The sequence below is a fragment of the Vigna umbellata genome, chromosome 2, assembly GCF_029865625.1.
Source record: "Vigna umbellata cultivar VRB3 chromosome 2, Vumbellata_1.0, whole genome shotgun sequence".
NCBI lineage: Eukaryota > Viridiplantae > Streptophyta > Magnoliopsida > Fabales > Fabaceae > Vigna > Vigna umbellata.
In genome coordinates, this window is record NC_142166.1 from 47314499 (window position 1) to 47337219 (window position 22721).

Here is a 22721-nt window from a genome sequence, read left to right on the forward strand (position 1 = left end):
TTTATGAATTAATTAAAGCATGATTTTTATGACATGTTTATTATTGTATAAAAATGATTTTATAAACAATCTATGTTAAACCATTACACGATCCATTCCAAATCTTTGAATAACTTTGTGCTTTCAAATAAAGTTTTGTTTGTAAATAAACATCTCACATAAACAATGTGTTTAATTTTTTTTTCATATAAAACTTCTCATTTCTAGCTATCTTATTAATCTATTTTCTATCTACATTTCTGTATTTATTGATAATTGTTATTTTTAAATTAAATATTTTTTTTAATTAAATTTTTTATTATAATGACAAATAAAAAAAAGCACGTGTAAGGAAATAAAAAACATTATAAGAATATTATTTTATTCAGGTAGGAAATTGAATTTTAAATCAACTCAGTATAACTAGCAGAGAGCTAGATTCTGATGGGAAAAAAACTAGTGTGGCAGATTCATTAAAAAAAAAGTGATTCAGCAATTGATTCAAGAAATTAGATAATAACAAAAAGGGTACAGGCGTATCCTCTTCAAGGCAGATGGGGGACAAGAAAAAGGAACGTTGGTGGAAAGCTAACAGTGAAACAGATGTTGCAAAATCATCTGCTATGGATGTGGACAAGGTATCTGTTGTTCTTTTAGACGGTACTTGCTTCCTTGCTAATGTATGTTAGCATAATTGCTACGTGATTTTTTTTTTCTTTGTTCTTTTAAAAGTAAAGCATTAAAGGAATCTTTGTTCACTGTTTAGGAAATGATTTCTTCTTCAAAGTCTGGTACAAAATCAACTAAGGATGAAAATTCAGAGACTCCCAAGACAACTGTAATGAAACTTACCTCAGGAAAAGAAAATGTATGTTTCCTGTTCACCCTAAATTTTGATAATATTAAATCTTCAGAGATATATTTGTTTGGAACTTTCTCTTGATAAAGTTTTTTTTTTTGTATTTGTTAATTTTAGATTTTTCGTTGTCTTGTATTGATTACGGCTATTTTTCTGCTGTGTCAGGAGTCTGATATGGTGAAAACCTTGTTGGTATACGGGTCAAAGTTTGGTGGCCTAAGGATCGTGAGTAAGTAAGTACATGGAATCTGTTCAGATTTTACATTCCTTCACTGAATTTTTTGTTAACGAGGCTAAAGACATGATTTAAGCTGTTTAGTATTTATTTTTGAATTGTAATCTCTAGTTTTTAAATAAATGGTATTATGAATTGTAATGTGTTTTTAGACCTTAAAACTGGACTAATGTTGCAGTTTTAGTGATTTGAATTATGTGTGTTATAGTCATTTTCTACAAGTATCCTTGTGTACACCTTTCTATGAAGTGACCATGATGTTTACAGTTTGAGTTCAATATTTCCCTTATTGGCCTATATGATTTTTTTTATTAGTTATTTTGATAGTCTATATGTTAAACTACTACTTAATACCTTGTGTAAAATGTTGTGTTATAATTCTTTGATATGAAACAGCTGAAGATATTATGTGTTTGAATTGAATATATGTTGTTCATTTATATATTTTTCAAAGTTATCCTTAAAAGTGGGATTCATTACCCCATTCTATCCCCCTAATTGATTCATCTTCTTCATTTCTCACAGGAGAAGTAATACGTTTATCTTATTAATTTATGCAATTTATTTATTGAATACAAAAGTTGTAAAGTAATTGATAGTATTTTTGTCAAGAAATAATTAATACTAAGAAAAATTCCAAGAGGATCTAATGGAAAGAAAGGGACAAATAAGCACCTGACAAGCGTCTTATATTTTTCTGTGGTTAAAGTAAAACTCTAAACGATGAAACATAAAGTCATATTAGTGCTTTTCTGATGAGCTAGATAGCGTAACTGGAAAAAAAGAAGCTATTTCATAGAACTTCTTTCAAAATTATCCAAATGTTCTGTATTTTAGATCTTCTATGACGATGGAGATGAAGAAACATTAAATCTTGTGAAGGAAAAATGGAAGGTCATTGATGCTAACTCAGATGCTGATGAGGTTGGTGTATGCCTTGTTCGTTTTGTGCTAAACTTTCTCTGTCTAAATTAATGGCAATCATTTCTATGGACAGGAGGAACAAAGTGAGCGTGCAAGTCTTGACGTTTCCACTGATATGTATGTGCCGCATATTCTTAATGCTGTATTTTCCTATATTTTTCATGCATTTATTGGAGTATGCATGTATTGTGATGTTTTGCAAAAACTGTGTAAGAGTTCTGGACTTAGTTGCTGCTGTTATTTGTTCTTGTTGCTGATTTGTTGTATCTAATAGCTACCATGATATATTTGACCTGAAAACCTGAACCTACTCTTGGCAAACGTATACTTCTGTGAATAATTATTTGCCTGTTAATTTGGAGCTTTAGATATGATTTATCCTATGCTATAGTTCTGAACTAGTCCCTACCCCCTTTTTTTGGCTGTTGAGGATAGTTGCTGCTGTTGTATATTTGATGTTCGAATAATTTCTTTGGCTTTTAACTATTGAAGCTGTTAGAAATCCAGAGCATGTGAGGATTTTGCATTTTCAGTCAGATTTAATAAATTGTATCAAGTGCCAACAATTTTTTTTTTTTAAAAGACTTGACTGTTTAGTATTCTTTAGATAAGCAGTAACACTTTTGACACTTCTATACTCACCTGTTGAATGATCTATTGAAACAAAAAGGGCAAATTGACACTGGTATCCCTCACGAATCAATTAGGCAATGTGCTGCATTGGTTTGACTTTTATCAATTTAGAGTGTTAGTAGATTGTTTAATGTTCCCTATTTTTTCTGAAGAGTTCAAATGGACATTCTTGTTTATTGCTGTAATTTGTTATTCTCGTTGTGGCATGCATGGTGCTCTTTCCAGCTGTCTCTAATTGGTCTTATTATTCACATTGCATTGCTCGGATCCTATTCAGGTCACCAAAGAAGAAACAGAAAACAAATGTTGGTGAGTCAAACAAGCAAGGAAAGACGGATGCTTCTTCCAGAAGGTTAGTGACTGTCAATTAATCTATTTCAGTGCCAGCTCTTATTTAATATCTAAATTTTGTACATCAATTTGCAGTGATGGAGCAGCAGCATCCCATAGATCAAAGGGTGTATCCATGAAGTCTATCCAAAAGACTAAAGATGGCAACAAATCAAAAGATTCCAGGACTATTAGCAAATCAGAGGATGAAGTTTGTAGAAAATCCAAGGACAGCACTGCTAAAAATAGTAGCAGGAAATCTGTTGCTGCTGCTAAGAAAGTGAGTAATAAATTAAAAAACACTGATACTTCCAAGACAATTGAATCGAAGGGTGATGAAATTAACACGCCAAAATCTTGTGCCAAGTCTAAGCATGAAACTTTCAAATGTGAAAAATCTAAACTAGAAACCCTTGAGTCATTGATAGGAAAACGTCACAAAAGTGGTGGAAAAATGGATGTTAATGGTACTGGCAATGGGAAATCTGGTTTGTTGAAGAGAAAAGATCCCAAGAATGATTCAAATGTTTCGGCAGGAGAGGTTGAAGATGTCAAGGGAAAGACTTCACATTCATCAAAGCTACAAGGAAGTGAACTCAAGAGTGGAAAAAAACTTCAGAGAAACTAGAAGTGAGTATTTATCCTGGCTATCAGTTTTACTCTTCTTGTAATGAATTTAAGCCTTGTGTATAAGGTAGCTGTTTTATCTTGTTGCTAGCATTGTTATATTTAGTTATGGGTTAGGCTAGCTTAGTTGTAGTATGGATTAGTGTCTGTACTCACTTTTTGGTTGTTTGTAGACCAGATCGATGTTATATGAAGGGCAACGCTAGAAAATAGTTTGCTAGCATTCATTTAAAAAAATTGCTTTGGCACTGCCTTATGTTTGATAATATATGATACACATTCGTTAACATTACTCTTGGTTTAATGGCATTTTAGATTTGTATATACTTTAGTCACATGTATTGGTAAATATAACTATTTGTTATTATTAAAATCCATTATCACAATATGACAAGTAATGATATGCGTGATAGTTAGAACATCAAAAGTAACCTATAAATATGTTGAGTATTTGTAAGGTACTGTAACTTTTTTGCAGTCATATATCATTAAATAATGCAATTACATTGTGCTCCTATTCAAATGCATTTTTCTTATCTAATTTTTGTATTCATCCTATTCTTATATATATAGTATTAGTATATTTCAATTTTCATTGGTTTTGGTATGACAAGCAATTACTTTTGTGAAGTGTTTTATGGATGTTGATAATGTAAAAGTATTTTTTTGCATGTCTTCATTGGTGGGAAGTAATTATCAGCTTTTTTAATTTCCAAGGGTTCCAAAATTAATGGTTGAAGAAGTTACACTTTGAGGTGATTTTGATAATGTTGATAAAAAAATAATGTACATATTTTAGTCTATCATTGAAGTACATTAAACATCTTTTAATGGGATGATATTGTATTGTTGTTTATTACTGGAATAATGTACACTATCAACTATACTCTTGGATTGTTTTTCTCTAATGATTTATTAACACTATTTTTTAATGATTTATATAAATAGATGCTGACATAAAAGATTGAACTATAAACCCCCTTTACCTAAATCTTTCATTACAAACAACACCTGCTAGGACTTATGGTATTTGAAATAATATATCATTGTTCTGTAAACTTGTATTTGGTGATAAATTATATAACCAAATCTTGTCATAATTGTTGTTTTTGCCTTTGCTTTTATGAATGAGTGGAAAAAAGGAGTTAATAAGTAGTCATATTTGTAGTGTAATAATAGTCATGTAAGATTATCTATTACTTTTGGTTTAATTGTATTCTAATTTATTAACTATTATAATTATGTGATTTTTGTTTTCTTGTTCATTGAAAGTAACAGAAGTTGTTGGGCATTTACTATAGTCATTCAATATTTTCAATGTATGTGTGATAAATTTGGTTTCAATGGAGAATTTTGCATATATTTTCCCAACAGAATGTCTTTGGTAATTTTATTTCCTTTGTGAGCCTTTTATATAAATCTTTTAGATGAAAAAACTTTGAAATTGATTTCACTACATTACAAGCTTTATTACTATAATGTTGAGTTAAACTTTTATTCATATGGTAATTGTGGGTGACTTTCTACAATTTCTAATTTATTCTCTTGGACTGGTTCATTTTATTTATCATGGATCATTATAATTAGGATGTCAATTAATTGGCAGATTAAATAATCTATCAATTACTTGTCATAAATTGATTTTTATTTTATGCTTACTCATCTTTTCTTTTGGATGTGTCACTCTTCTCATGTGATGTATCTTCTATTTCTTTTGCTTGGGTGTATTAATTATTTTCAGAGAGTTTTAAGTCTATATGTATAAAATATCTATTTATAAATTTAACTAATAAAATTTATTTTAAATTTAGAATAGTTTTGGACGTATAAATTAAAATTATATTTAATGGTTGCAATTGAGAGAGATCTTATTATCTATTTATTTCAACAAAACGACAAAATTAAATTTTAAAAATGTCTTAAAACACTGTAGACAGATGATTTTGTGAAAAAAAAAACAATTTCAAAATCTCTGACACTTATATTCCTTCTAGCTTTAAATTAAATATTATTTTCATACATTTTTAATAAAATAAGAATAATTCATTTTCAATATTTTTGAAGACTAATCTGTGTATACTTATTAAAATGACATTTATCTTGTAATTTTTTAAGTATGTTTTTATTTTATTTAAAAATAAAATCGTGATAAAAACTATCAAAACAAAAAATTTAAGCTTTAAATATGCCAAATAAATAAATTTTAGGTTTAATCCTTTCGAACATCCCTATTTCTGTAAGATCGTCTCAAGTAGGTCCTCGTATTGTAAATGTTCTCGATTAGGTCCCTTATTATGAAAAATTGAATCAATTTAGGCCTTACCGTTAGTTTCATACTAACACCGTTAAAGGGGGTGACACGTGTCAGTTCGTGATTTTTTTGAATTTTTTAATTACATTTTTATTATTTTTATTTTATTTTTTATTTTATTTTTTTTTAAAGTAAAATTTAAAAATGCCACGTGTCAAACTGATAGTGTGCCACGTGGCAATGGTAGTGTGACATGGCACTGACAATGTCACATGTCATTGTCAGGCCACGTTTAGTCTCAATTTAGTCCCTGTATTTTTATTATGTTACAATTTGATCCCTGTATTTTTATTTTGTCTCAATTTAGTCTTAATTTTAAAAATTAAACAATTTTTTCCCTCCTCAAATTCAAACAAAATTTAAATTGTATATAAATCTTAACAAATATTTTTATTAAAATTAATATTTTTAATAAATATTTTTAACAAGATTAAGTTTAATTATATTTATATTTACTTAATCATAGAAATGTTAATTATGTTATTTAAATATATCTATAAGGGTTTAAAAAAAAGAGTGACATAACATGCTGGTGTTATGTTATGTTATTTAAATATATACAATTTAAACTTTGTTTCAATTTGAGGAGGGAAAAATTGTTTAATTTTTAAAATTAAGACTAAATTGAGACAAAATAAAAATACAGGAATCAAATTGCAACATAATAAAAATACAGGGACCAAATTGAGACTAATGCAATGACACGTGGCCTGACAATGACATGTGGCACTGTTAGTGCCATGTCACACTGCCATTACCACGTGGCACACTATCAGTTTGACACGTGGCATTTTTAAATTTTACTTTTAAAAAAATAAAAATAAAAATAATAAAAATATAATTAAAAAATTCAAAAAAACCACGAACTGACACGTGTCACCCCCTTTAACGGTGTTAGTGTGGAACTAACGGTAAGGCCTAAATTGATTCAATTTTTCATAATAAGGGATCTAATCGAGAACATTTACAATACGAGGACCTACTTGAGACGATCCTACAAAAATAGGAATGTTCGAAAGGATTAAACCTAAATTTTATATTAAAAAATTTAAGTGATTTAATTATTTTATATTACCAATATCTTAAAAAATTATTTTGTCACTCAATTATAAATTGTTTTGTAAAAAATAATAAATAATTATAAAATGTATGATTAAATTTATTAAGTTAGTATTAAACTTAAATATATTTTTAATATAAATATAAATATATTGTTAAAAGTGTAAGTTAAATATAAATATCATAAAATACTGGGTTATTTATTAATAACATAAGAGATGATTTTCTGAATGGTATAGTTAATTTCAGCCATATTCTTTACAAATTTGTATGAGTTAAAGAATGCATGTAAATGTATATACACAATGGTATAAAAAGTTTCTATAGATTATTTCAAAAATATCATGGTGGGTTTTCCAAATAATAAAAATTTATCAATTCTTCTTAGTCTTGAATGAACAATTTTAGTCTTAATTAATTATTTTTAATCTTAAACAATTGTTTATAGATTTTATTTTTGTTTATAAAGCTTTAAGTATGGTTCAACACATCATAATAGATTACTTACAACACAATATTGTGCAACATGATTAATATAATCTTATTTTGTTTATAAAACTCTAAATATTGTTCAACATATGAGAGGGGTGGATTAGATTGATCTTTATTATTATTAGAAAGTGGGTTTTTAAGCCTAACTCAACCCCACAAAACCGGCTTGTAAGGTGAGGTTTGCACCTCACTTATATATTATAAATTGGCCTTATCTCTAGTCGATGTGGGACTTCCAACACACCCCCTTCACGCCGAGGTATAGACATCTCGTGCGTGATAGTAGAAATTGGGTGGTCCAATAGCGGCCCGATTGCGGGTGGAATAGAAGAATAGAATGCCCACTTAGAACTCGCTAGGATAGGCACTAACCATGGCTCTGATATCATATTAGAAAGTGGGTTTTTAAGCCTAACTCTAACCATGGCTCTGATACCATGCTGGTTAATTGACACAACAATAATCTCTAGCTACATAGATATAAAAAAAAGGAAACAATCTATATAAGTATTTATTTTCTTTTGATAATATTTTGTATATGTTAGCATATTATTTATTTTTCAATTTAATAAAATACAACTAAATGTACCTAAATATTTTTAATTAAGAAGTGGGCTAAATCATATATTTCACCTCCTTTTAACAAATAAAGTTAATAGATGAAGTATAATAGAAAATATTAGTAAATTGAATTGTTTTTTCTTTATCTGAATAAAGATAAAGAAAAACCTTGCATTTGTTGGTTAAGTCATATACTATTTCCACTCTTCATGAAGTTTGGTTGGTTTGTATTTGCAAAAAGAAAAATTAAAAAATAACCAAAATACAACTAAGACATGAAAACACTATTTACCAAATATAATTAATGCATATTTTTTTTTTTTCAAATATATCGTGAAATAGGTCAGTGTAGACATGGATTTTAAAAGTCGTGCATGAGATAAATATTTGACTGAGTGATTGCGTTATATAATTAACTACTCAAATGTGATTACTATTTACTCAAATGTGATTACTATTTATTTCCTTTTAGTTAACTAGATGTCAATATTTATTTTATTATTTAATATTGACTATAAACCAACAATATATTTTTGAAAATAATTGTCTTGACATAAAACAAAATAAGAAATAAATATAAAATTATTTAATGTCATTAATCTTGTGCTGAATAATAAAATATTTATTACAATTAATATTTTAATTTAGGATGCATATTAGTATCTATGAAAATAAAGTTAATTTTAATTATTAAATAATTAATAATATATTATGAATATTTTAAATAATTTTATCATAAAAGTTAAATACATTAATATGAGCCTTTTGCCTCCAAGGTAGTCCAACTGCTTATTCTCCTTACTTGAACTATCAATTACAATTATTTTAGTCTAACATGACAATGTTTTAATATTTAAAAGGTATGTTTTATTATTTTTTTTTTAAAGAAGTTTATAACAATCTTAAAAATATGTTTTTTTTCTCTAAAAATGTTTTTTTGTCTAAAAAATGATTCTATTGGTATTTGTTTTAATTAATATAATTTATTATTTTAATGTAAAATTTATTTTAAAAATTTTTAAAATAATTTATTAAATATTTACTTAGTGTAACAATATTTCATAAAGGCACATTAGTATCTTCACTACATTTCAGTACAAAAATAAATAAATAAAAGTTATTATTATTATTTTATGTACTGTTTGGATGGAAATATTATTCTATATGGAGAATAGGAAAGTAGTAAATGCTAGCTTTTTGTAAGGGACAGGAAAATAGATATAATTCATAAGAAATCTTCCTCTCCATTTTTTTAAAACGAACTTTACTCTCTCTCTTTAGTTTTTCTTTTATCTGTCACACACTCTCTCTTTTCTGTTTCTCATTTTTGGCAAGGAAAAGGGGGAAAGGAAAGAAAAATAATTGAAAAAACCCTAATTTCCTTGTTCCATCCACATCTACTCTCAAATCGGGTTGGATTGCAACGGTTCCATGGACCGAATGAAGTGAAGCAGCCTGAGTCTGTCGAAGATCAAAAGGAAGAGACCGGAACGACACAACCAATGGCGACTACAGATAAAGAATTGGAAGACCAACTTCTCGAGGCCGGTAACAAACTCGCAGATCCTCCGTCATCCGTGGAGGACCTTCTCTCACTTCTAGACGTAATAACATTTCTTCCCTTTGAAAGTTATTTTAACACTTGCTTGTGATATTCGAATTTGTTTTGTTTTTTTATTGTTAGATGCATGTAGTTAACATTTTTTGTCCGCAATCTGGTCGCTTAGAATATTTGGCTTAGAATATTTGACTTTGATGTTTGTGTGTGGTCTTGATATGAGTACGAATGCAAGGAATGTTTGATTCGAAATTGTTTTCTTTGATACCTAAATCGTCTTGGCGGTGAAGGGATAATTGTTTTAGTGAATGATTTAATAGATATACCAATATAATATAATATGATATGGTGTATATTATATATTTTCTCCTCTGCTGTACATAAAGTGATGGAGTTCTAATTGGGAAGTGATGATGGGTAATATATTAATATGCTGGAATTTGTTATAGTCGACACATATTTTCTTCATTATGGATGTACGAAATAAATGGTGGTGAAGAAATTGAATTAGGTCTTGGAATTGCCTTGTTCAGTTTTTGTCAATTGATGAAATTATTGATTATTGTTTGTGGTGAGATTGGGAGGAGGGTTTGGAGTGGTGCCAACAGTGACGTTAGGTGGGTGTGGGGACATTGGCTTGGTGTTAGTGGTTGTGGCATAGGGGTTGCAATTGCTTAACCATACCACAATGGTTGTCCTCCTCTGGATATTATTGGAGCATCCTGCACTATGCTTCCTGTACCTCCCTTTCCTGTCTCGCCCTCCACCTTTTTGTTAATTTGATGTTGAGTATCTTGACATTTTTGGCTTGTTGCTGTAACTTGGGATGTTTGTGACAAGGGCATGAAAGTTATCTATGTGGTTTTGGAGATTTGGTGTGGTACTGGCTTGGGCTACTGGTGATCAGTGATTCTGGGTGAAATTTAATAATGTCAGATGATTTGCAAGGAAAATGTGTTGCAACAACACCCGGCAAGATCACAGTTTCAAAGATATTATTTTTGACAATATCCGCAGTGACTAATTTTTCCAGTTTCCTTCCATGCCTCCCTTTCCTGATCTTCACCGGACTAAAATCCATAAATCTACTATTTTCACCGGTATCTCCCGGAGTTGTCTTTATACACATCTAATCCACCTTAGTCTGTTTTTTGTCACCTTTTCCTTAATTGGTGCCATACTAATCACTCTCATGTAACCATTTTGTGTTTTTTCTTTTCTTGTGTGACCTCCTATCCATCATAACATTCTCATTTATGCTACTCTGACTTTTTTCTCTTGCTGTTTTTGTAAAGTCCAACATTCATGACCATAGAGCATTGTCGGAACATACAGTTATACGACAAAAGTTGTACTTGAGTTCTTAGGTGCTCTATTTAGTCACAAATAACCTGTCTGTATCCTAACATCCCAGGTGTCACGTTCCAGTTTTAATCACCCCATCATTTTGTAGTATTGCTCCCATATACTTAAATTAAGAAACCTATGGGTATGACATCTTGCAATTTTATTTCTAGAAGAGATTCTTCTTGTCTCACTCAAATTATGATGCCTGTGCGCTATCGTATTCCCACTTAAGTGAATTCCAAAGTCTGTCCCAAAGTTTAAGTTTAGGGTTAGTTGCTTCGTTGATATCTCAACCAAAACTTATCATTCGCAAAAGACATGCAAAAAGAAACAGGTTTTTGTATGTCCCTTGCTAGCTGATCCTATTCCTTTCTTTCAAGAAAAAAACCTTTAGGGCTTGTTCTTTTGAGTGGATTTGAGGGAGTGGATTTGAGAGGATTTGAAGATAATTATTTTTGTCGTTTTTTTGAGCGAATTTGGAGGTAAATGAGAGTGAATTTGAAAATAATTTTTTTTTAATTTGTCACGTCAATACAATTCTTTACTAATTCTCACAAATTTTATTTTCAAATTCACTCTTATTTACCTCCAAATTCGCTCAAAAAAACAACAAAAAAAATTATCTTGAAATCCCCTCAAATCCACTCCCTCAAATCCACTCAAAAGAACAAGCCCCTTAGTCTCACATCTAGGTGTTCTCACATTTCATTTTCAAATTTCTCCACAACACTTTTCTTGGTGCTTAGTCATTACCTTTTTCCAAGTCAACAAAATCCATAAGCCTTTTTCTTTGTATTTTGGTACCTCTGTAAAAGATAAATAAATTTCATCTATTGTAGACCTTCCTAGTAAATAACTGAACTGATTCTGTACGATCCTCACTTTGCCTCTTATTCTATTGTCAATCACCCTTAACCATATTTTCATAGTGTTACTCGTATGTTTTATACCTCTATAATTAGCACAATTATGAATATATCCTTTATTCTTGAATATATGGCTAAAGTGCTATTCCTCCACTCATCTGGCATTTTCCTATATATCAAAATCTTGTTGAAAGCTTAGTGCGCAAAATGATACCTTGTTTTCCCACATTCCAAACTTCAACATGTATACCATTTGATCCAACAACTATGCCATTATCTATTCTTTGTATGGATCTCTGTTACTTTTCTGATTCAAATTCTATAGTTTCTGTTCATTTTCTTGTATTTCTACTTCTCTGGTGAGAGTCAATCCTTGTTTCTATTGAAAACCTTATAAAATTAATTTCCTCGTTGTGGTTTGTCCAAACTTTACCTGATGCATCTTACATTCTTACTTAATCCAAATCTCTTGTATAAACTTTTAGGTGGTTCTTCCTACACTGTTTTTTTGTCTCATTCCTTGGATTTTATACCTTTTCTAATTTTGAGTACTGTTGCACCTATGTAAGATTTTAAAGCATTCTCTTTTATTCTTTACCATGTCTTTGCCATTTTCATTCCACCACCAAAATTCTGTATCTCTTGAACCTAAATCTCTTGTTCCACCCAAATTTATCTTTGCAACCTTCCTTGTTTTCTCAGACTTTTCATCCCACTTGACGATAGCATTACCAAGTGATTCCTAATTTCCTTCCTCCGGTATCTTTTTCTTAAATGTTGAATAACCATTTCCCTTAAGTTGGCACCTATTGATACTTCGATTGGTAACTTGCCGTGTTTTCTGTTTATACTTTTCAAGACAAACATCATGGACCTCATCTTTATGTTGTGTAGTAAGGCTCCCGATTGGAATCACCTTGCATTCCTTACAGAACCCTTATCAGGCCATCTTTCTAGAAAAAAAATAATTTTAGTCTTTGAACTTCTACTAGTACCTATCATTATTTATATAATCTGAACCCTTTATTATTAAATATACCGTATCAATGGATATGATTTAGTCTATGGTTCACCTTAGACAAACCATAAACATGAATATAAAATTGTAGAACTAGATAAACAATTCTTTAAGTATCCAATAAAGACATATCAAAATATTAAAAAAAAAACTAATTATCTCTTTAATTGTTCCTATTGCATTGTAAGTTAACTATGTTTTGCAATAACATTTTAATTATTTTATCATAGAAAATAGTTGATAAAATTGGGAGTTAGATAGTGAAATCGTACAATTCCACGATTTTGCACCTTGAGTCCGTTCCACAATACTTTTTAACTGATTCTGTTCCTCTTATTGAATTTGTCTTTTGTATACACTCTATTTGATAAATTCTAAGCATTGTTTATCATATCCTATCTTACATAAATCTATGGTATTCAAGTGTTGGATTTGAAATTTTGTTCCATTTTCTTTACTTTGGTTCCCTTCTCTCCTCTTTGTTGGGTAAATTTTTTTTTATCGGGTTGTTAGTATTTGTTAGTGGGGGAGTTGAACCCATAACCTCTCCCACCCTCCCTTCTAAACCCACCATACCAACCTTATATCTCCAAATAGTTAGTGTGTGTGTGTGGGGGGGGGGGGGGGGGGGGGTTGTTGAACCCACAACCTCTCCGACCCTTCCTTCCAACTTTATCACTAAGCCATTCGTATATGTCCTTTTGTTGGGTCAATTAGTTTGTATTATGACAATAAATTACAGCCATGGGCATAATTAAGTAGTGTGAAGAATCAGCATTGTTTGTCCTCCTCACCTAGGCACTTCTTACCTTTAGGTGAGTAGAGAATTGTTCTGATTTAAATAATGCCTGTGAACTCAGGCAACATGTAGAAAGGTAGATCTTATAGTTTTAATCATGGTAGTAAGAATTGAGTGATACATTATCCGTATGTATGATACCATTCTCTACACCTATGGTGTCATCGCTGTAACACTTGGTTTTCGCTCCTAGATCTATCTTGTATCATTCAAATCTCTTTTGGAATTTCATGAATTGCATTCTTGTTTGAATTGTGCCTTGAATCGTGGGAGAGAGACCGCGTTCAGGTTGCACTCAGAAACAGGTCGGGTTACATTCTGAAATGGGTTAGTTTGCATGACCCTGTTTGAAAAAGCCCTAATTTGCTTTGATTTTTTGCGAGAATCAGCATGGGAAGAGAGGTAAAATGGTTTTTCTTTTCCCTCCGGCCATGCCCAGTTATTATTTTGCCTTTTCTTCCCTTCCAGACTCTTATCTTATCCATAATCTCTCTTCTCTGCCTACTCTTGTTACCCACTTATCTCTGTCTTTTCCTCATGTCTACTTGGTGGTCTCTTAAATGTTCCTTTCTACTCTACAACAAAACATTTTTCTGCTGGTCCCTTACCTTTCATTACATGTGTTACTCCTGAGTGAGTTTTCTTCTGTACACTTGCTTTATAGAAATAGACAAAAAAAGGGGAGCCTGATATTACTTAGGGCTATTGTTAAACTCTTCCTACTAATAGACTACAAGTAAAATGTGAATTTTGTTTTCATGCTTGTTGTGGTGGCATAGCAAGGACAAAGCATCATCTTATTGGAACAAACAAAGATGTTATTCCTTGTCCTAGTGTTTGAGATGAAGTGAAAGAAACAATTGTGAAGCTCCTGAAATGTAAAGAAAACATTAGCAAGACTAGCTGTCACATGTGTTTCTACTCTTACATTAAACTGTATTAATCAACAAAAAAATGCAAATAAAGTTGACATGCTACTAAAGTTGAGGCTAAGCAAGTGATGAATCTATTGTTGAGTGATGGTAGATTTTGAAGATCAATCACATACTTCCTTAAATGTGTGATTCCACTTGTAAAAGTTGAGGTTTGTAGATGTTGGTACAAAACCAGCCATGCCATCCATTTATGAGACAGTGGATTGAGATAAGGAGCAAATTTCTGAATTCCAAAAGCAAGAAACAAGGTATAAAAAAGTGTGGAAAATTATTGACACTACATGGAATTTACAACTACATAGGCTTCTCCTTGCAGCAGCCTATTATCTCAATCCTAGGTAAGCTAGTTACATTTGTCCTACTCAGCACTTACTTCCTTGTTCTCATTAACTTATTTTTTATAGTGGTAGATATCCTTATGACAACACTTTCAATCCACATAGTGAGTGTTGGTTGGTTTGTGTGAAACATTTCAAAGAATGGCTTTGGCTGCAAGAACAGGAATTGCAATGGATCAACAAATTGAAAAGTTCAAGGGAGCAAAGTTGCTTTTTGGAATGGACATGGCAATAGATACTATAGAAACAACGAACAACCTGATAATTAAATTACTCATTACCATTCTATATGATTTATAGATTTTTAATTACATTATAATTACAAAAGGTGGCCATGAAAATTTTGAGCCTCACATGTGGTGCAATAGGGTGTGAAAGGAATTAGAGCATTTTTTTACCTACTGCATATAATAAAAGAACAAATAGATTGGAACCTTAAGGATGAAATGGTCTGGTGTATGTCAAGGACAATCTTCAACTTGAGATGAGGCAAAAGTAGTAGTGAAGGAAAGGGGGAAGCCTATGATCCCATATGTTTGCCGGGTGATGAAGGGATCACCGGAAAAGAAGTTTCATTTCTTGCCTATTCGTTCCTTGTGGATAATGTACATGAGTATTTTGATGTTGAAGAGGGAGCTCCAAGCAAAAATAGGAAGCGAGGTAGTTATTTATAGTTTTAGAATTTTAGAAATTGGAACTTCAACGTTCAAACTAGAATTTTTTGTTTTTCTTTTGCTCGTAGATATGAAACTTAAACGCCAAGACCAATAAAAATGGAAAATCCATAGTAGATGAGGAAGAAGAACTTTTTGAGGAAGAAGAACTTTTCACAGGAGATGAAGATGACTCGAGTGATGTAGATCTTGGAGAGGAAGAGGATGAAATATGAATGATTTGGATAGAATTTTTTTAGGCTGTTTAGTATATGTAGAAATACTAGCAACAATAATAGTCCAAGGTAGCTACGCTGTAGCAACAACAAATCTTTTGAATGGCTATAATGCAAAATTTGTTTAGTTGCATATAATCATTGTTTTAGGAATTTTATGCTGCAACAAAAGTGTTTTTTTGGAGTTTATGTTGCTGAAATTGTGCAGCATAAATATACATACAACTACTATAACTACTATTCTTTTAGTGGTTGTTATTAGTTGTCTATTTGCATGGTTATACTTGTCTTATATTTAACTATGGTTCATTTTTCAATGTTTATGAATCATGGTATAAAATGATTCACAATTCAAAATATAACCTCTCCATACATAATTTTTTATCTTAATTCCGCTCGTGATTTAATATCTAATAAAAATTGAAGTATATCACGATTTTGAACTCTGAAGTGAGGTGAAGTAGAATAATTGCTTAATTATGTCTAAGACGTAGTCCTAACTAAATGGTTGGTCAAAGGACTAAATACATTTTTGTGATTTTACATATTATTTTTTCTCTCTTGCCATGCAGCAAGTAGAGAGCTTCCTATCAAAGGTTGAACAGTCACCTTCAAACTCTATGCAAATTGCACTCTCTCCATCATTGAAAGCATTGATTGCAGACAAACTTCTGAGGCACTCAGATGATGATGTCAAAGTCGCAGTTGCCTCTTGCATCAGTGAAATAACAAGAATCACTGCACCTGATGCTCCTTATGATGATGATCAAATGAAGGTGTGCATAATTTGTTCTGCTACAGTATATGAATAGACTTGTGATCTTACTTTTTACAAAAATATCTGTAAATCTGTGATCAATCTGAATTTCACCAATGACATTTCTTACAGGAGGTCTTTCAATTAATAGTATCTTCTTTTGAAAATCTACATGATACGTTAAGTCGATCATATGCAAAGAGGATCTCAATTCTTGAAACTGTTGCAAAAGTCAGATCATGTGTTGTAATGCTGGATCTTGAATGTGATGCCCTGATTTTGGAGATGTTTCAGCATTTCTTTAAAGCAATAAGGTACCCTTTATGGTCAAGTTTGGCTTCATCATGGCTTCAAATACTTTGTTATCTGTAATTCTACTTCAAGAATGCTTTAATTATTCTGATTTGTTACTATTTTGTCTGTTTTAACTAAGTTAATGTTTTTATTTTTTTCCTGCTTATTATCTTGTAAACACATATTAGTGTGATTACTGATTACTTCCTTCAGTATAGTTTTAGAAAAATACTTTAAATTTGACCAGGTATACATATTTTACCTCTGGTGGATACTGACAGTCTGATACACATATATTATGACTCTCCCTATTAGAACTTGATTGGTTTTATCTTCAGTCTCCTTGTGTTCATGTTTTCTTTGGATAATTAAAAAAAATATTTAAATTTGGCTGCAATCATACTTTTTCAATAACTTTTGCATGAGATTAAAGACCAACAAAAATATGAAATATAAGCCATGTATAAATCTATAGAAATCAAGAAAATCGAACTAAATATCAGCTATATGAAGAAACTTGATAGAAATCAAGAAAAGGGAAATTAATAAAAATTAGCCATGTATAAATATAATTATATTGTGCTTAACAAAATCTTTATCCTGGTTTTCTTAAAAATTATTAAACCCAGTGCTCATAAATGTAGCTGTACAAGCTAGTGCATTTTTTTAGATAGTTGGAAACTCTTATTTTGGGGATGGACAACATAGTTCTAATAATGTCTATTTGAAAATTTCAGGGAATATCATCCAGAAAATGTTTTTTCATCCATGGAAACAATTATGACCCTTGTTCTAGAGGAAAGTGAAGATATATCCTTAGACCTGCTGTCTACACTTCTGGCCAGAGTTAAAAAAGATGACAAGGTTGTAGTTTTACAGTTTCACTTTCATACCTTTTAGTTGATTGCAATTTTGATATTGAACATTTGCTTTTGTTCGAATTTTATTATTGGTTTGACATTGATAATCATTGTGATATAGGAAGCTTTTCCAATTGCCAAAAAATTGGGTGAGAGGGTCCTTGAAAGTTGTGCAACCAAGCTTAAACCCTATTTGGGTCAAGCAGTGAAATCCTCAGGTATACCTATGGGTGATTATAGTTTGGTACTTTCTTCAATATGCCAAGACGCATCTGATGCCTTGGAGAAAAATTATACATGTGTTACAAGTGAGCACACGGTAAGTTTTCTGTTGGTCATCTGTCTATTAATATTTGAAACATTTCATGATAAGAGAATCCTGAAATTTTACTATTGTCATATTGATTTGTTTCAGGAAGATAAGAGTGAGTTGGCAAAACGACCACGTGAGGAGTCGGCACATGTATGGCCCCACTTTAATGTTTTTTGTTTTTTTATATATCTTGTGGTTCTGAAGTTGTCATCCGGAATTGAACACCGGAACATGTTGATTGTGCTTTTATCAGGTAGTCGAAAAGGATCCAAGGGAAGTTAGTAGTCCCTCTCAACAAGAAAATCCTGATGTGAATATATCTCCAAAGTCGGTCATGAGCAATGGTGTTGCATGCGTTGAAGAAGGTACTGGTTTAACTAATTCCAAGTCCATTAAAAAGCAAGAGGATGCTGAATGCTCTAATCACTCTGAAGGTTTGAATATATCTGGTCATGAGGTGTGTAATGATTTAGACTCTGAAAAAGTTGACAACAGTAAAACTAAGCCAGAACAATCTACCAAAAGACGAAGGAAGAAATCAAGCTCTTCAACTAAATCTGCAAAACTTTCCAAGGGTCAAGTTGCTGCTAATGATAAGGAAACTGAGAAAAAACTCGAAAACAACAGCAAGAAAGTACCCAGTTCCCCTCACGAGGACCATTTTGTTGAAGCAGAAGCAGCAGGACCTTCAGAGAATGACAAAGAGGTTGATGCTAAGACTTTATCACCAAAGGTGTACAACAATGAATCTGAAGTTGCTTCTCCACTAGGTGAGAACCTCCATGATGAAAGTCGATCGAAGAAACTTGGACGAACAAAAAGGAAAGATGGCCCTGTAAAAGATGTGGCTGGAGAAGATGTTTCTAAGGTTTCTGGGGGAGGAGCTAGTGATTCAGAAGCCAAACCTACGAGGCGGTCAATGAAAAAGGCACTTGGTCAGAATTCTGTGAGAAAGACTAGTGTTGTAGATTCAGTTAAAAAAGGAAGTGGGGCAGCAACTGATACAGATGCTAAGAAGCATTCAGCGAAGAAATTAGATGAAAACAAAAAGGGTAGTGGCGGGTCCTCTTCAAAGCAGATTGGGGACAAGAAAAAGGGAGGGAGGACGAAAGCTAACCCTGAAACAGATCTAGCAAAATCAACTGCTACCGATGTGGACAGGGTATTTTTCACACTTTATACGTGTTTGCTTCTGTATATTATCATTATTGCTGCATGTTTTATTCTGCTTTGTTTTTTTTCAAGTAAAGCATTAAACAAATCAATTTTAATTATTTAGGAAGTGGTTTCTTCTCCAAGGCCTGGTACAAAATCAACTAAAGATGAAAGTTCAGAGGAGACTCCCAAGGCAAATGTGAAAAGGAAACGCAGTTCAGGAAAAGAAAATGTATATCCTTTTCCCTTTGAATTTTTAAATTACGATACTGGAACTTCCTTGATATATTTGTTAAGGGAACCTTTGTTTTGGGAAAATCCTTTATGTTGGTCTTGCTAATTTAAAAAGTTTCATTGTATTCTTGCTTTGGTTGGTAATTATCTTTTTCCTGTACCAGGAGTCTGATGTGAAGGACTATGGTGAAAACCTTGTTGGTTTACGAGTCAAAGTTTGGTGGCCTGAGGATCGTGAGTAAGTACTTAGGATGACTTCCATTTTGACTTGCTGTTGCTGGAAATTTCAGTTAATAAGGGGCCAGGAAGTGGTTCTTGTTATTTGGCATTTACTTTCAAATTATAATCTCTAGTTCTTTTATGGTTCTTAGCTGGGGAACATTTGTTTTTACACATCTTAATCTGGACTAATGTTGCTTTGTGTTCATGATGTTTGCATTACTTGTATCACAGTCACATTTATTACATGCATGGTTTTGTAAACCATTCTGTTGAAGTTATTGTGGTCTTGATGGTTTGTGTTATAGATTTTCTTTATCTGTTTGTATGTGAAACTGTTTTGTAATAATTAAACTAGGGTTTACGTTTGATGTGAAGTCACATTATGTTTATGATTAGATTGTCTGTTCATTTTTATATAATAGAAATATTTGCTACAAATTTTCACAGATACCTCATTTGTTACAGGTTTTACAAAGGTGTTATTCATTCTTTTTATTCTGGCAAAAAGAAGCACAAGGTGATTTGACAGTTTATCAAGTCATCTCTCTATCCTCCCCCGTTCCATTATTGACATTAAACTTATTCTTTTTGTTCTTTTATGCTGCTGTGCCCATGATGGAATTCGGAACTTGTCCCTACTATTTTATCTTCTGACATGTTCTTTATTTTAGGTCTTGTACGATGATGGTGATGAAGAAACATTAAATCTCGTGAAGGAAAAGTGGAAGTTAATTGAAGCTGGTTCTGATGCAGATGAGGTTGGTCTACGGCATTTCTTTATACACCAATTTTTTTCTGCACATAAATTAATGGCAATTATTTCTCTTGACAGGAAGGACAAAGTGAACGTGAAAGTCTTGATGCTTCCACCGATATGTATGTTCTATGGTTAATGTCATCTTTTGTAGATACATATTTTATTTGTATTATCCTATATTTCTTACACATGTTTTTATGGGGTGTGCATATATTGTGATGTTGCCCTTCTTCAGAAATTCTGTGCATGTATGCTCGTGGTTTAGTTGGTGCTGTTTGTCCTTATTATTGATTTGATGGATATATTGTTTCAAAGAAAGCTACCATGGTATATGTAACGTGAAAAACCGAGCGTACACTTTTTGCAAATATGTATTTTTGTGAATGATGATTAGCGATCTTTTGATATGATTTGACCCCCATGGCATAATTCGGAACTTGTCCCCCCTACTCCTTGTCGATTCAGGGTGGTCATCTTTTTGTGTTGTATATTTGATGTTCCAATTTTGTCTGGCCTTTAAGTTGTGTTGAGTGCTAAAAGAGATATTTTAAAAAATAGTGTTTGTATCCTTTTATTTCACTAAAGTGATCAATTGTATGACATGGGTATTTGTATACCTCGTGAAGCAATTAGGCTATGTGCTGCACTGGTTTGATTTTTTTAATTAAGAACGTTTCAGTAGATTGTTTTATGTTTCCCCTCTTTTTGAAGGATTCAAATGGACTTGTGTTGTTTATTGCTGTATATTTCTTTTTTCTTTGATGCTGTCGCACACATAGTGTGGTTTTCATCTGTTTCTTTATTTGGTCTTGTTCACATTTCATTGTTCTCCGATTCTATTCAGGCCACCGAAGAAGAAAGGGAAAACCAGTGCTGGTGAATCAACTAAGCAAGGAAAGGTGGATGGTTCTTCCAAAAGGTTTGTGAATATCAAATAATATATTCCATTTCCACCTTTTTTTACGACTAAATTTTTTACTTAAATTTGTAGCGGTGGAGCTGCAGCATCCAGTAGATCAAAGGGTGTATCCGTGAAGTCTAGCCAAAAGTCCAAAGATGGAAACAAATCCAAAGATTCCAAGACTATTAGCAAATCTGAGGACCGAGTTAGCAGAAAATCTAAGGAGGGTACTCCTAAAAGTGGTAGCAGTAAAATTGTTGCAGCTGCTGTTAAGAAAATGAGTAATAAATCCAAAAGCTCTGATACTTCCAAGGCTAACGAATCAAAGGATGATGACACTAGCAAGCCAAAATCTGCTGCCAAGTCTAAGCAAGAAACTCCAAAAGGTGGGAAATCCAAGCAAGAAACCTTGAAGTCTGCCATTTCTAAAGGAAAACCTCTTAAAGGTGGTGGAAAGAGTGATGCTAATGGTAGTGGTAAGGTGAAATCTGGTTTAATGAAGAGAAAATATGCGGAGGATGAAAACTCAGATGCTTGATCAAAGTTGAAAGCTTCAAGGGCATGACTTAAAGATCGTCAAAGGCACAAGGGAGTTAGTTGGAGAGGGGAAAGAAGCATCAAAGAACATAGAAGTGGGTATTTATTCTCACTGTTTATTCCTTAACTGTATCAGGTTAGCTGTTCATCATTTTGTGGTAATCAATCTCGTTGTTGGTAAGTATTATTTTCTCATGTTAATTAGCTAGGCTAGTTTAGTTGTAGTATGGGCTAGTATCCTTAATCACTTTTACATTTATTTCTAGACTAGAGGGATGTTATTTTTAAGTCAACACTTGAAAATATTTGCCTAGCAACCTTCATTTAAAGAATGCTTTGGCACACTACCTGATACTGACGGTTGACTACTTACTTCCTATCTAATTAACGTTCTTTGCATTGCTCGGTGCTGAGCTGTGGTTGTGGTGTTGTTTTGTTGAGACAACACGTACAGCATAAATGATGTGGTGGAAGCTAATGTTTGTACGGTTTATTTGGTTTCAATTTGTATCTTTGAGCGTTCCACATTTTAGTCAGTGAATACATGCATATCACCGCATTACATTACGTTTCCCACTTTTGGTATTTTTAAACTCCATAATCATTCTACCTTATATGAATATGGCTACCAAATTAAGCTGTTTTTTTATTGCTGTATTGAGTTTAAATATCCTTAGAGACGAATCTGCCAAATTTTATTGATGGATAGATACGAAGTATGTTTGTTATGGTGGGCCTAGGTTGACTGTGTTAATGTCTCAACTAATGCATGATAATGTAGTTTTCGTTGGACCACAACCCATTCCATTGCCACTTGGACGAAAGCTTGGTGTGTGTGTGTATTTTTTTTTTTTTAATTTTCATGGTATTCTTGGATAATTAATATAATCAGAAATTACTAGATTATCATGGTATTTAATTGTCTTCAACC

At 32.0% G+C, this 22721-nt stretch overlaps 2 protein-coding genes across 11 annotated transcripts; both read left to right on the forward strand.

Moving 5' to 3' along the window:
• Positions 1-448: 448 nt before the first annotated feature.
• LOC124836541 (uncharacterized) lies at positions 449-3911 on the forward strand. Of its 10 annotated transcripts, XM_088107177.1 has the most exons (8): positions 449-617; positions 746-847; positions 1004-1071; positions 1911-1997; positions 2071-2114; positions 2908-2982; positions 3057-3240; positions 3389-3529. In XM_088107177.1, coding segments are annotated over exons 5-8 (330 nt in total). In that variant the 5' UTR covers positions 449-617; positions 746-847; positions 1004-1071; positions 1911-1997; positions 2071-2112; the 3' UTR covers positions 3458-3529. The 10 variants fall into 10 exon arrangements, with proteins under 10 accessions (XP_087963303.1, XP_087963298.1, XP_087963299.1 ...); XM_088107172.1 differs by having other exon boundaries at positions 449-659; positions 3057-3911; XM_088107173.1 differs by having other exon boundaries at positions 449-639; positions 3057-3911.
• A 5365-nt stretch (positions 3912-9276) lies between these two features.
• LOC124836542 (transcriptional regulator) lies at positions 9277-22189 on the forward strand. Its single transcript, XM_047311715.2, has 14 exons — positions 9277-9614; positions 16333-16536; positions 16650-16831; positions 17549-17675; positions 17793-17990; positions 18087-18134; positions 18238-19146; positions 19264-19371; positions 19538-19611; positions 20061-20112; positions 20267-20353; positions 20428-20471; positions 21197-21271; positions 21344-22189. The coding sequence occupies exons 1-14, from the start codon at positions 9513-9515 to the stop codon at positions 21789-21791; spliced, it is 2658 nt and encodes an 885-aa protein (XP_047167671.1). The 5' UTR covers positions 9277-9512; the 3' UTR covers positions 21792-22189.
• The last annotated feature ends 532 nt before the right edge of the window (positions 22190-22721 follow it).

Bases quoted from the DNA above. Each gene is read 5' to 3' on its own strand.
- LOC124836541 (XM_088107172.1), top strand. The intron at 2,983-3,056 runs GTTAGTGACTGT...ATCAATTTGCAG, and splicing joins ACGGATGCTTCTTCCAGAAG to TGATGGAGCAGCAGCATCCC.
- LOC124836542 (XM_047311715.2), top strand. From the start codon at position 9,513: ATGGCGACTACAGATAAAGAATTGGAAGACCAACTTCTCGAGGCCGGT. The intron at 16,537-16,649 runs GTGTGCATAATT...CATTTCTTACAG, and splicing joins ATGATGATGATCAAATGAAG to GAGGTCTTTCAATTAATAGT. The intron at 19,147-19,263 runs GTATTTTTCACA...TTAATTATTTAG, and splicing joins CTGCTACCGATGTGGACAGG to GAAGTGGTTTCTTCTCCAAG.